This window comes from Crotalus tigris, unplaced genomic scaffold (assembly GCF_016545835.1).
Source record: "Crotalus tigris isolate CLP2741 ecotype Arizona unplaced genomic scaffold, ASM1654583v1 scf7180000023617.9722795, whole genome shotgun sequence".
NCBI lineage: Eukaryota > Metazoa > Chordata > Lepidosauria > Squamata > Viperidae > Crotalus > Crotalus tigris.
This window is the reverse complement of record NW_024100081.1, coordinates 2,542,560-2,556,976: the sequence shown is the minus strand read 5'-3', so window position 1 is coordinate 2,556,976 and position 14,417 is coordinate 2,542,560. Positions and strand designations below refer to the sequence as shown.

Sequence of the window (14,417 nt, the reverse complement as noted above, 5' to 3'; positions counted from 1 at the left end):
GGATTTTTGGCGGGCTCAGCAGGGCAGAGACAGCCTGGACAATTCCTATTGGCTTTTGAAAGCCAATAGAATTAGACTCTATTCAAGAGAGTCTATTCTATTGGCTTTCAAAAGCCAATAGAAATAAAAGGGAGTAGCACAGCTAAGGAAAAGGGGGGAAAAATGGCAGACTGCGTTTGGCGATCCTCGTGAAATGGTTGTTCGACCCCAAATGGGGTCCCGACCCACAGGTTGAGAACCACTGATATACATACATACACACAGACAAAAACACAGATATAAACACAGAAATAACTGAACAGAAATAAATTTCTTGTTTATATTTGATTTAGAGCGCTGTGTTGATCATTAGCATTTTACACACCGTGCTGAAAAAGTAAAATTCCCATACAGCAGCACTCTCTGGTTTGGTAAATAAAGATTTACCTGCAAGCTTCCACATAATCAAGGAGAGAAGCAACGTAGAACTAAGGAGAAACTTCCTGACAGTTAGAACAATTAACCAGTGGAACAACCTGCCTCCAGAAGCGGTGAATGCTCCAACACTGAAAGTTTTTAAGAAGAGACTGGACAGCCATTTGTCCGAAATGATATAGGGTTTCCTGTGTGAGCAGGGGGTTGAACTAGATGACCTCCAAGATCCCTTCCAACTTTTTTTATTATTATTATTATGGATCATCACACAGTCAGCCAGATGTTCAGACTGGATTTGGCATTTTGTCTACCTATCGAGTCCTTACCCAGGACCTGGGATAGGCGATGTGGATGTTTGATGGTATTACAGGTATCGTCGCAGGATGGAAGCAGTTCCTACCAAGGCCGCCTTTTGCAACTGACTAATAGCGAATTTGTCAATGCCAATGGTGTTGAAATGATGCTCCAGTTGTTTTGTTGTTGTTGTTGTTATTATTATTATTACAGTATTTTCCAAAAGACAAAGATAGTTCTGATAGTAGCAGAATGTCATAATTTTTAACCAAAGTTGTATTTATATTCAACTTTGCAAAAGAGTAAATAATTGCAAATTATAATGCGATTAAAACATGAGCTGTGGAAAGTAATAGTTACCTAGCATTTCCTTTTCTGCCCCACAAAGTGAGAGAAGAGTCTTAATAAGTCTTAAATGTCCTGCCAATAACACATTGTCAGCTTCACTGGTTTCACACTCAGCTGCACGAGTAGGTTCAAAATTATCCAACCAAGTGATTTCATCCTCCAACATGACAGCTGGACTTATCTTTAGTTGTTCCATTTCTGAAGCTATGTGATAACAACCAAACGAAGGCAAGGCAGAAGGAAAATATTAAGTATACCACTATATTCAAATAGTCCAAAGAGAAACATAATCAAAATCAACACTAATGCTAATTTAAGACATGTGACATAAAGCAAGCATTTAATTTAAAAATTAACCTAGTTCCTTCTCCTTAAAAATGACAAGCTTGAGATCTTTAGATAGTACAAGCTGCAAATATATCTTCAAACGTGGTTCTGTTACCAAAATCAAATACGACAATTTACATTATTACAATAATTTCACATTTTAAAAATCATTTCTGAAATAGTTACTGAAAAGGTATGTTTCCATTTACTCATGTAGTTTATATAACTATATATAGTTTTATATAGCTTATGTACAGTTAGTTTAAAGAATCTCAGAATTATTCTGCCTACTTGTTAAAGCTCTATAAAGATGTTATTTCTGTCAACAAGATAGAAAAGTTTGTTTCCTTAGCCTTAAAAGTGAGATTAGCAAATACTGCTATTCTTCTGTTTGTTCAGGATAAATCTAAGCTGTGGATTTTGAATTAAATGACAGATTTAGGACAAAGTTCAAAAACAAAAATTGTAAGAATAACATTATTTCAGTTTCTGTTTTGGAATAAATGTTTTTGGTTGTGATATACTTAGAATCCTATCTTTTGGAATAAAGAACATTTTATTTTGCAATTTAAAGCAGTTTTAGTTTCTACTACTTACATGTAAGATCGTCCAGTAATTGGCATCTAAGATCAAAGTATTCCGTACATTGGGACAAGTGTCTAAAAATGAACTCAAGCAATTACTATTAAAATTCTTGTAAGCATATGACAATTTGCAGAAATCTTCACTTTTACATATATTGTTTTCTCATAAAACCTTTTTACTTTGATTGAGCTAACAGATCTAGACATGCACATTTTATATTAAAAAATAAAAGTTGCGTTTTTCTTGATTTTTTTGTAATTGGGAAAATTGGCTTATATCGTGTTTACAAAAATACAATAGCTTAAAATCTTCATTAAAAACAAATCTAGGATTTGCTACTCGTTTTAATGCTTTTTAAAGCATTGAACCTCCTGCATGTTCAACAGAATGGCGCTTTTAAACTGAAAATGTAACCATAATTTTAAAAAGACTGAAACCTAGAGACAACTGGAGATGCTGCTGGGTTTTACTACAATTTATCACCTCCCTCTTGAAGTAATTAAGCAATCTCAGACTTGGCACTGAAAGCTCTTAAAAGACTTGGGAAAAAATTGTGCTGGGATTTTCAATAAATTCATTCATCACACTATGACTATGATGAAAAATACTAAATTAGTGACCATATTGTAGGAGTCCCACATAGGAAATGTTAAATTTGATCTTTCAACAGTAGAGGAGATACTGACACAGTCAAAGGACTGAAACCCACTCATCCACCATACAACCCCATCTTTTCTCCATGACCTCAGTGGGGTGGGTAGGCATAATAGCCATGTTTAATTTTTTCCATACTAAACCATGGATATGAGACTTAGAACTGGTCATTGTAATTGTGGCCATCAACAGCATCCCAGTCATATGATCACAATTCCACATGGCATGGAGGTCATGTGATCGCCATTTGCAACCTTCAGTTCTGGTTTCCAACAAGCAAAATCAAGGGAGAAGAAAGTAAGACATTGCAAATGGTGATCATATGATGTTGAGCTTAATGGCCATGATGTCAACTCGAACTGCCATAACAACTGTCGTAAGTTGGTGTGGTCATGTAACATTGTGTTTTATAATTGTGTCGCTTGGCAAAGGAGTTACCATTGTTAAGGGACAACTACCTTTACATAGTGGTGCTTTATTGTCCAGTTATGGTTAATCATTCAAAGTTAATGCCCTATTGATGAGTTAACTTTTCATGAGCTCTCTGTCTCAGTAGAGAACTAATGGACTTGCTTGGACTATTAAAAATTTTATGAATCTTTATGGGATTTATAAATGATGTACATAAGATAACTAATGATAATAGGGCTAACACAGGTCAGAATCAAAACCATTTCTTGCACTATTGATTCTACACAAAATCAGTCTGAACGGTCTTTCCTGAAACAATCAGAAAAGTAGAAATTTTCCACTTCAAATTTCTGAATGATTTCTCCCAGCAGTTTCATGTAGATACTAAACTGCATGAGGAAAGACAGATCCTATGAGATAACCAAAGGATAATGGTCTAGCGCTGTTCAACAATTATTCCACAGCACCTCCTTCTGGGCGGAGCCTTACAAGAACACAACAACCATAGTAAATCAATAGCCCCAATGCATAGTTCTACCAACCTTGTAGGATATCATGCCTGATAATACTGAAAGTCATTAATGTCTGTAGCATAAGTTATTTACCAAAGCTAAAGCTATTGTGCAATCTTGGTACCACATCCGTCTTCCCATTTGAAATGGACCAATTAATATCCCACAAATGTCTGCAGTTGTAAAACCAGTTTAAAGTCTGTTTTCTGACTCTGGGTTATTTTTTGCTGAAACTGTTTTGACTTCAAGATTTAATATCTTATTTTGTATTTAAATTATTTTACCATCCTAAATGAAAGCTATTTAGAAACCTTTTTTATGGCACACCACAACAGTGAATAAAGTGAACTATTAGCTTGTATTTTGTTTGTGTATGTTGTACAGTCACATAGTTAAGAATATATTAATTTGGCAAAAGGCTATCACAAACTACTTTCTTCAACTGTGCATTTAAAAAGATTTTACATGAAGAAGTGGGTATATTGGGGCCCAACCATTCCTATATTTATTTATTTATTTATTTATTTATTTATTTATTTATTTATTTATTTATTTATTTTCAATGTTTATATGCCGCCCAATCCCAAAGGACTCAGGGCGGCGTACAAAGTTAAAACAATGATAAAACAATAAAATAAAGCAGTCATACCGCGAGTCCGATCATATCCCGGCCCCCCAGGGACATCAGCCCCAGGCCTGCCGGAACAGGAGGGTTTTAACGGCCTTCTTAAAGGCCGGCAGGGTGGGAGTAGTTCGAACCTCGGGGGGAAGTTGATTCCACCAGGTATATGATTTCCATAGGAGACTGAACACATTCAATTCACTTCTAGCACTTAGATATTTTGCTTCTCTGGCTGAGTTATTTTTATTTAAGTATACATTTCAGACAAATACTTATATTTAAGTCTTACATTCTGCACAAAACAAACATGTCTTCAGCTTACCTCTGATTGACTCCTCTCATGATGCTGGTAGGTGACCAAAGGGGCAGCTGAGCTGTAAGAATGACACTCAAGAGAAATTGGTTGGGTTTCTGAACCTCAGGATGAGCCAATGTATCTGTCTGACTAAGGGTATATAATTGATCACAGGCAACACGACGAATCTGGAAAAAAGAAAAGCAAATATCTGGTCACAAACCTTTTGAAACAAAAGTGCTTTAGGAATCTGGAAAACCACCTTCACATTTGGCTCACTGCATATTAAGCCAAGCTTTTTAGCATGGATTCATCTGAAATGCCTTTTATGGCTCTTTTCTTTTCTTTTTGTTATACTATCCCCACTAAGCTCCTTTTTTAGTTTGGAAATTCTTTTAAGTCTTTATATCCCATCCTCTCCTATCCTCTAATAGTAAGATATTCCCAAGCTTGTACTCCAAATCTGCCTCAGATTTGTCCTTCCACCTCCCAAATGACTTTCTCCAATTCCCTTCCTGTGCTGGAATGAAACTGTGGAGGAGATGCTCACTGATGCTGTATTTTGATTGGCAGTTCTATCACCCAATCATTACAGTTTCCATTGCTAATGGTCTGCAAACATGAAATCAATAGATATCTTTAAAAAAAAAAGCTGTACTACCATGCTTAGTTAAATAGAGCTAAGATTAAATACATTTCTAACTGGATAATTTTCTCTAAAACAAGAAATGCTGACAAGTTACATTCTGCATGAAGCAAACATAATTTTGATTTTAAGCTTGTATACATGCATCAAGAATCATAACAACTTTTAAAATAATGTAATATACGTGTTTCCCCCATCCCCCCAGTGCAGCTCTCTTATCCTTTGAGTTTTACGCAGCATGTTATTAATCGTGTAAAAGTAGCTTATGTCAGTAGTAAATATTTACCACTTGTTCCTTATACAGATCTATCCATGTAAATTAAGATGTTTATGTTGCTAATGTTCTGAAAAAAAAAAATCTTTGAAACAGAAATGCAAACTACTCACCTCAGCACTTGGTGAACCAAGCAGTATGTCTATGATAAAATCAGCAACACAAGGGAGATTGTAGAAAGATCCTAAGATAAAAACATTCTATGTTTTCAAGGTGTTTCATTGGAATATGTTGCATAATTTTATAATATTTTATACTAACATGTCATTTCAGAAAATATGAACAGAGGCGGTTCTTGACTTAAAACCATTTGTTTAGTGACTGTGGCACTGAAAAAATGACTTAGGGCTGTTTATCACACTTATGACTGCTGTAGCGTCCCCATGATCACATGATCGAAGTTTGAATGCTTGGCAACTGGCGTGTATTTATGACGATTGCAGTGTTCATGTGTTCATCTTTTGCGACCTTCTGACAAGCAAAGTCAATGAGGAAGCCAGATTCACTTAACAACTGTGTTACTAACTTAACAGTTTCATTGATTCCCTTAACAACTGAGGCAAGAAAAATGAGACAAAGCTCACTTAACAATTGTCTCGTTTAGCAACAGAAATTTGGGGCTCAATTGTAGTCGTAAATCGAGGACCACCCGTATGTAGCATTTATGTTTCATGTGCTGACCAACTCCCAGGACTCTGAGCAGGTACCTCTTCTTACAGCAAAATGCAAGCATTACTAGAAATGAGGAAAGGCTGAACGAGAAAAATTGGGAAGGTTGGACTGAACCTTCACAATGTAACAGGACCCACTTTATGTAGCACAATTATTAATGGAATTGGCATTCCATATAAAAATGTAACAGGTTCCCACAAGCCTACCTAGTTGTTGGCTACGAAGTTGCAGACATGTGACCAAGAGAGACAAAGCCTCTCCAGCAATCAGTGCATCTTTGGTGGATACCGAATGCTGCCTCACACAGATTCCAGCATGTAGAGTCGTTGGTTCCCCTTCACTTCCTGAACTGCAGTTGCTTCCTGCAATAGATTAAAAGAGAGATCATATAAAACAGTGGTCCCAACCTTGGCCACTTTATGACTTGTGGACTTCAACTCCCAGAATTCTTCAGCCAGCCCCCAATATAAAAGCACCTTCCTTTTCAGTCCTACAATTCTTTCAAGTTTGGACTGAATTAGCTACCGGTAGAATCAAATGTCTCACAAAGAACAAACTCTCTGCTTTTTCAATTAAATTAAACTAATGCAGTACCTGAGCTGCTAAGCCGATTACGAATCCCAACAGGAAACAAAGTGTTGCTTTCTTTTATTGGTTGGCTGCTCCCCACCAGATCAAGGCGTCCTGCCGCAGCCGCCCATGAGAGTCGCATGAAACAAGCAACTGTAGATGTGAAGTCACTAGCATCCATGGTCTGTAAAGAAAGAGAAATTTCTTTCTTGCTTGAAATAACTAAGTGAAGATAAGGCGACACTTCAAGTAACCACAAATCAGAGGATTGTTATTGTGATCAGTCTATTAACATTCTATACAAAAATATATATAATCTTTTATTTTAGTACGGCTGTTGCTATTACTTACTTGTATTGCGACTCGTGCTGCAGGAATTATCTCCTCTACTCTAATGGAGGACCTGTCCGAAACAGACAGTTGTCGATATGAAGACTTCTCTGGAGTTCCACAGATTGACATCTGCCTGGTAGTTTGCCGAGTCACGTTACGGAAGGGGCGGGAAGAAAGTGTTTCCACTCCATGTTTAGCCACATCTTCATCTAATAAAGTTGGCATTGTTTGCCCAACAAGCAAAAACCTAAACATAAAAATGTGCCATTTCAACTATGAACAGCATTGACTTCATTAAGATCAAACTATTCAGTATATTACATATTTCCTGAGCAAATCAAACACATACCTTGCTAGCTGCAAACAGATGGAATATACTCCTTGTCTGGTTTCATAGTCCACTTCTGAGGGGATGGAATCTCTCTGCATGACATTTACTACCAAACTAGAAAACAAAACCATTAGCTTTCTTTAGATCGGGGGTGTCAAACTGCCAGCCTGCAGGCCGGATGTGTCACACAGAAGCCGCACCCACCCCATTGCTAGCAATGGCAAGACAGTCCCGATACATCGTGCGACGTCACGTGATGTTGCGAGTTTGACATGTCTGCTTTAGATAATAAAATTAAATATGTAGAAAACTAGTGAAGAGACAGATTCTTTTCACAATAAAATATCAAAACTGAACTTTGCTTATTTAACAACATGAATAATTGCACCAATTCTTACAAATGTTAAGTCTGGCAAATGATTCACGTGATCACTATACTACTACGACAGAATTAACTTTATGTTACTGTCCCAAATGTTCTATTTCCAATGATGTAAAATTCTACTTTTTGGTATACAGAAAATAATATTCCTTCCTTCCTCTCCTTTCCCTGAACAATGGCTGAATCACTGGCACTTCAGTTGCTGTATGAGACGCAGTAGTTAAACATTTCTGTCTAATGTCTCAAAGTTGAGTCATGGCACCTGGGCTTTTCTTTTTGGTTTGAAATGTTTCGCTGCTTATCCAAGTAGTTTCTTCAGTCTACTTGGATAAGCAGTGAAATATTTCAAGCCAAAAAGAAAAGAAGTCCAGTTGCCATGGCTCAACGTCCAGACAACTCTATCTGAATGATTGAGAATCCTCATCGGCTTCCCTGCCTAATCCATATAATTTTACAAGCCAGAGTACTGATCAACCAACCAAATATATACAGGAATATGATCAATGTTACTATGGTTTTCTTAGAGACCTTGATACCTGTTACATTTCAGCAATCTTATTTTGTGCAAAACTATTTTTTTGGAAAGCAAAGCCCATTTATCACACAATTCTTTAAATAACAACTCCATTTTCTTTCTTGCAATGGGACTTGTTTTCTGAACTCAGCCTCATTACAGTTATGCAGAGGTTAGGACCAAATTAAAGATTGAGAGTCAGTTGTGGTTGGTACCTCTATAGACAGGTTATTTACAGAAGACCGGTAAGTGGAAGGAGAGAACAAATACTTTCAGTAAAATTGATTACTACCATGTATGTAAGTTTGAAAGCTACTTAGAAAGTTAAGAATGGTATATAAACAAATTAATTAATAAGACAAAGTAACTTATCTTCCTATAATATTCAGAACATTAAGTTACAACATTTAATTTCAACTGACTTGTAAACATTCAACAGTTTGACCTTAGATAACTCTTCAGCTGATTGAAATATTTAAAAACCAACCTCAAGCCTCCCGCTCTAAGGAAGTTTTCACAAAATGATTTGGCACAATTTCTTGCCATTTCATCATCTGCTGTAGGCATTAGCTTGGAACTCAGTACCTAAAAATATTCATAATTTTAGAAACATGCAATTAAACCTATCTCACTAAATAGCTTGCAAGATTTCCTGCTTGGCAATAGACAACAATATCTACTATTGAATACTATTCAGAATATTATGCATTTTTTAAAAAAAATCATCTGAATTCAAAGGGTCCGTTTGATCCACTTCCCACTCACCAGTTATAATAATAATAATAATAATAATAATAATAATAATAATAATAACAACAACACCCCAGACTTAACAATTGTCGATAAGAAAGACAAAAAAGTCTGGATAGTGGATGTGGCAGTGCCTGGAGATAGCAGAATAGAAGAGAAAGAACTGGAGAAGATAACAAAATACAAAGACCTTACAAATAGAAATAGAAAGACTGTGGCAAAAGCAAGCAAGGGTAGTACCAATAGTCATAGGCTCCTTGGGTGCAATTCCAAAACAACTGGAGCGCCACTTGAACACCATTGGCATTGACAAATTCGCTATTAGTCAATTGCAAAAGGCAGCCTTATTAGGAACTGCTTCCATCCTGCGACGATATCTGTAATACCATCAAACATCCACATCTGCCTATCCCAGGTCCTGGGTAAGGACTCGATAGGTAGACAAAATGCCAAATCCAGTCTGAACATCTGGCTGACTGTGCGATGATCGATAATAATAATAATAATAGCTGGAAGGGACCTTGGAGGTCATCAAGTCCAACCCTTGCTCAGGCAGGTAACCCTATACCATTTTGGACAAATGGCTGTCCAGTTTCTTCTTAAAAACTTCCAGTGTTGGAGCATTCACCGCTTCTGGAGGCAGACTGGTTAATTGTTCTGTCAGGAAGTATCTCCTTAGTTCTAGGTTACTTCTCTCTTTGGTTAGTTTCCATCCATTGCTTCTTGTCCTGCCTTCAGGTGCTTTGGAAAATAGCTTGATTCCCTCTTCTTTGTGGCAGCCCCTGACATATTGGAACACTACTATCATGTCCTCCCTCGTCCTTCTCTTCAATAAACTAGACATACCCAATTCCAGCAACCGTTCCTTATATGTTTTAGCCTCCAGTCCCCTAATCATCTTGTTGCTCTTCTCTGTACTCTAGAGTCTCAACATCTTTTTTACATTGTGATGACCAAAACTGGATGCAGTATTCCAAGTGTGGCCTTACCAAGGCATTGTAAAGTGGTATTAATACTTCACGTGATCTTGATTCTATCCCTCTGTTAATGCAGCCTAGCACTGTGTTGGCTTTTTTGGCAGCTGCAGCACACTGCTGGCTCATATTTAAATGATTGTCCACTAGGACTCCGAGATCCCTCTCACAATTACTACTATTGAGCAAGGTACCCCCTATACTATACCTGTACATTTGGTTTTTCTTGCCTAAATGTAGAACCTTACTTTTTTCACCATTGAATTTCATTTTGTTAGATAGCACCCAGTGTTCAAGTCAGTCCAGATCCTCTTGTATGCTAAGCCTGTCTTCTGGAGTGTTGGCTATTCCTGCCAGCTTGGTGTTGTCTGCAAATTTGATGAGTTCCCCATCTATCCCCTCGTCCAAATCGTTGATGAAGATTTTGAAGAGCACTAGGCCCAGAACAGAGCCCTGGGGCACCCCACTACATACTTCCCTCCATGTAGATGTGGTTCCATTGAGGACCACATACTGAGTACGGCTGGTCAGCCAGCTACGGATCTATCTGGTGGTGATGCTGTCTAACTGGCATTTTTCTATCTTATTAAGTAGTAGGTTGTGATCTACTTTGTCAAATGCCTTACTGAAGTCCAAGTAAATTATATCCACAGCATTCCTCTGGTCCACTAATTTTGTCACTTGGTCAAAGAATGCAATAAGATTTGTCTGGCATGATCTGTTTTTGACAAACCTGTGTTGGCTTTTAGTAATGACTTTGTCTGCCTGTAGGTGCTCGCTGATTCGTTGTTTGATTATCTTTTCCAGAATCTTCCCAGGTATTGAGGTCAGGCTGATAGGTCTGTAATTTCCTGAATCCATTTTTTTCCCCTTTTTTGTAGATGGGAACTACATCAGCTCTTTTCCAATCCTCTGGTAGTTCCCCAGTGCTCCAGGATCTTTGAAAAACATAGTTTACTGGTTCTGAGATCACATCTGCCAGTTCCTTGAGAACCCTGGGATGTAATCCATCTGGTCCTGGTGATCTGAACTCATCTAGGCTGGATAGGTGTTCACTTACCATTTTCTTGCGTATCTTAACTTGTATTTCTATTCTGTTTTTTTTATGGCACTATTTTTGATAGGTTGGTCTGTTTTTTCCCTTTGTGTAAAGACAGATGCAAAAAACGAGTTAAATAGTTCTGCTTTCTCCCTGTTGCTTGTCATCTTCTTGCCACTTTCACTCACTTTTTTTCTTGTTATTTTTTACTTTGTCGCAAGCCTTAGTTCATTTTGAGCCTTAGCTTTCCTCACTTCATCTTTGCAGGCTCAGGCTATTTGCTGATATTCTGACTTAGTTATGTGTCCCTCTTTCCATTTTCTATATTTGTCCTTTTTATCTTTCAATTTATCAGAGAGTTCTTTATGCAGCCATGCTGGTTTCTTTTGAGAGCTGTTATTTTTCCTCTTTGTTGGTATTCCTAGACTGGGCATTTATTATCTCACTTTCAAAATTTCCCAAGCTTCTTGAGTTGTTTTCCCCTGGAGGATTCTCATCCATGGAATCCTTCTCAAACCCTCTCTAAGTTTATTGAAATTATCTCTTTTGAAGTCCAAGACTCTAGTTTGACTGTGTTCTATTGCTTGTGCTTCCATAATGTTGAATTCCAATATTGCATGGTCACTTCCTCCCAAGGTTCCTATGGCTTCAACACCTTCTATCATTTCATCTCTGTTAGTGAGAATTAGATCCAAAATGGCTAATCCTCTAGTTCCCTTCTCTACTTTTTGGGAGACAAAGTTGTCTGCTAGGTTTGTCAGGAATCTGTTTGATCTTCCAGTACCAAACACCCATTTCAAGGAGATATTTTGATACTTATAGTATATAAATATAATGGAAGAACAGAATTACAAAATGATGAGTGATATGTATCATCAATGCAAGGTAAATAATAAAGAGTTACTTGCTTACAGAATCTCTAAGGGGACTGTATAACTCAAAGCAGTGGACTAAGTTACATTATGTTGTTTACTCGTTTTTGAAAAGTTTCTTTTTAAAATAATTGACCCATATTGCATTATAGTAACCAGATTTACTATAAATACCTTAATTACTATAAATAATGAGAATAATTGCAGATCTATCAAATTTTGTTATGGAGATCATAGCAAGCATTGAATAAATATATTTTATAATATTAAAAAGACTCCTAGGAAGTAAGCATTGCTCCAGTTAACTCAGTACCTCTTCTATTGACCGACAGTTCCCCATAGTTTTTTTTTAACTGTTCTAGCCTTACATGAAAGTAATGGGAATTGTACATATAGGCAAAGCATGTATTGTAATTCTGACTTTCATTCTTACCTCAAGGTTATAAAGCACTCTAAAGGTAGACATTCCTGGAGCAAAAGACCTGAAAAGACTTTCAAGTATTGAAGTTGCACTAGGCTGGTGTTGGTGCTTTGCAGACAGAGAAGGAGATTTTGAAGATTGAGAATTTGTTTCAGAGAGCAGTGTTTTCTAAGAGGAAAAGAAGCACAGAGAAAGTGAGTAGAAGGCTATTCTTACATGGTCTATTTGAAATTACGATAAATAACTCTGAGTTTAAGACAATCTTATATATTGCTTCTTCAGAGCCCCCAAACTAATTACCCATAGACTATCCTGTAATTTGAATTTCTCCGCCAAAATAAGCTTTGCCTAAGAATAATTTTCCTGTCTCAGATTAAACTGTATATGGAATATATTTAGGATTCAGTGCCTTTGGCTGCTGGTTTATGAAGGCAGTTCAGCCAGGAGTATTAAGATTATATTAAATGAGCCTGTAACTTAAACAGACATATATTAAAGATAATAAATTCTGCTGTATCTTTAGGGGAGGCCTGCCAGCTAATGCACAGCTATGCCAACTCTGCACTATTTTCCAGTCCCAGGAGAAGTAAACACATTAGACACGCTGTATGAATCTCTAGAAATAAAGTACTCGTATTGAGCAAAGGGAATACCCACTTTACAAAATCAATATTCCATTTTATCCAAACTCTGAGACCATTTTAATGTAGCCAGTGACAATTTACATTTTATCCCATAAGAACTAATAGATTGCATCGCTTCAACTTATTTCAGTGAAATCATTACAGTCAATTAATATCATTCTAGTTCTCTTTTCATTAATTTCAGTATGAAAGGTAAGAAGCAAATAAAACTTGATTATTATTAGTTTTTATCATTCCGGTTGGCAACTGGTACCTTTCGTCCAAGTGAGTCTAATTGATCAAGAGCTTCCTGAATAGCTGGATCCGTAGGAATCAATAAAAGAAGCCTCCGAACTCTCAAAGTAATCCTGAAGAATTTGAAAAAAAAAAAACATACAATGCACTTAGGTTTGTATTCGCATATGCTTTTAAAGAATATGGATCTTTAAACTCTGCAGCCACAGCATTTCCATTCTACATTAACAATGCTTAACTCACCTCGGCTCTTCCAGGTTAGCAAGCTGGTAAAGCATATCAAATACATTGTACACAAGGGCCATTACTACACCAGGAAGAGATTTTTCCTGAGGATTAAAAAATATATTATGAGTTCTTTCATCTCTTTTAAACAATCTTATTTTTAAGCACAACTGCATACATTTAAAACTTGGCCTAAAGACATATCCTTCCTTTCCTAGCATAAGACTTTTTACATCAACTTCCAGCTATCTCCTCAAATCAAACCCTTAATATGAATTTGTAAAGCAATCAGGGCAACCGTCAATACTGTTGTTATTGTTGTTGTTGTTTTAGTGAAAATGACAGAACATTACATTTCTGAATTCTGAATTATCTGAGTTCTGGGGTGAAATATTTCTCTTGAACTATTTTAGGGACAGCTTCTACTTTCCCATTTTTTCCCCCTCGTTATTTACAGCTGGCATTATTTCAAACAATTTGGATGCATTTGTTTCTGAAATTCTAATAAGACTTTGTTGAAGCAAAGAAACAAAAAGAAATTAAAACAACAGTAAGGTGGCAATCTTTCATGCTGGCTTTGCCAAGTTTCTTAATTAAAATGGAAAACAGGGTTTCCATTTTAAGTTCATCTCACTTTCAAGAACAGCAGCTCTCACCACCTTTTTAGATAATTTTTAAGCTTCATGAGCAACTTGGGATATACCAGGAAACAAACGACTAAGTTGCCCAAATGCATGTATTATGAAAATATTATATGTAATCAGTTAAACAATATACTCTGTATCTGGATAGAGAGAACAATATTAGAGAGCAAATCACGGGTGAGCAGAATTCATTTTAGAAAACCAGTTTAATAAAAATTGGGTATCTGCATAAAAAACAATGCTAGAAAAGGATAAATAGAAGATGCTATCTCTCTCTTCACTTAGAACATAACTCTATCCCAAAGGTGCTTTCAAAAAGGCAACTGGACTTCTTCATGGATTTCCCACCAGTTAATTAGAACTGACGAAACTTCTTGGATGAGAAGTGAGAAGTCTTCAAGAAAAATCAAGAAAGTACAGTTGCCTTTTG

The 14,417-nt window shown here is 36.7% G+C and overlaps 1 protein-coding gene across 3 annotated transcripts in view; it reads right to left on the bottom strand.

Moving 5' to 3' along the window:
* Positions 1-14,417, bottom strand: part of USP24 (ubiquitin specific peptidase 24) — an 87,138-nt gene that overhangs the window by 28,074 nt on the left and 44,647 nt on the right. For all 3 annotated transcript variants that reach the window (XM_039320024.1, XM_039320022.1, XM_039320023.1), the window contains exons 28-39: positions 13,362-13,447; positions 13,138-13,231; positions 12,253-12,408; positions 8,672-8,769; positions 7,307-7,402; positions 6,976-7,204; positions 6,649-6,808; positions 6,261-6,416; positions 5,496-5,566; positions 4,490-4,650; positions 1,981-2,042; positions 1,069-1,260 (exon numbers count right to left, since the gene is read on the bottom strand). In XM_039320024.1, the coding sequence (XP_039175958.1) occupies positions 1,069-1,260; positions 1,981-2,042; positions 4,490-4,650; positions 5,496-5,566; positions 6,261-6,416; positions 6,649-6,808; positions 6,976-7,204; positions 7,307-7,402; positions 8,672-8,769; positions 12,253-12,408; positions 13,138-13,231; positions 13,362-13,447 (1,561 nt within the window). The remainder of the gene's footprint in view (positions 1-1,068; positions 1,261-1,980; positions 2,043-4,489; positions 4,651-5,495; positions 5,567-6,260; positions 6,417-6,648; positions 6,809-6,975; positions 7,205-7,306; positions 7,403-8,671; positions 8,770-12,252; positions 12,409-13,137; positions 13,232-13,361; positions 13,448-14,417) is intronic.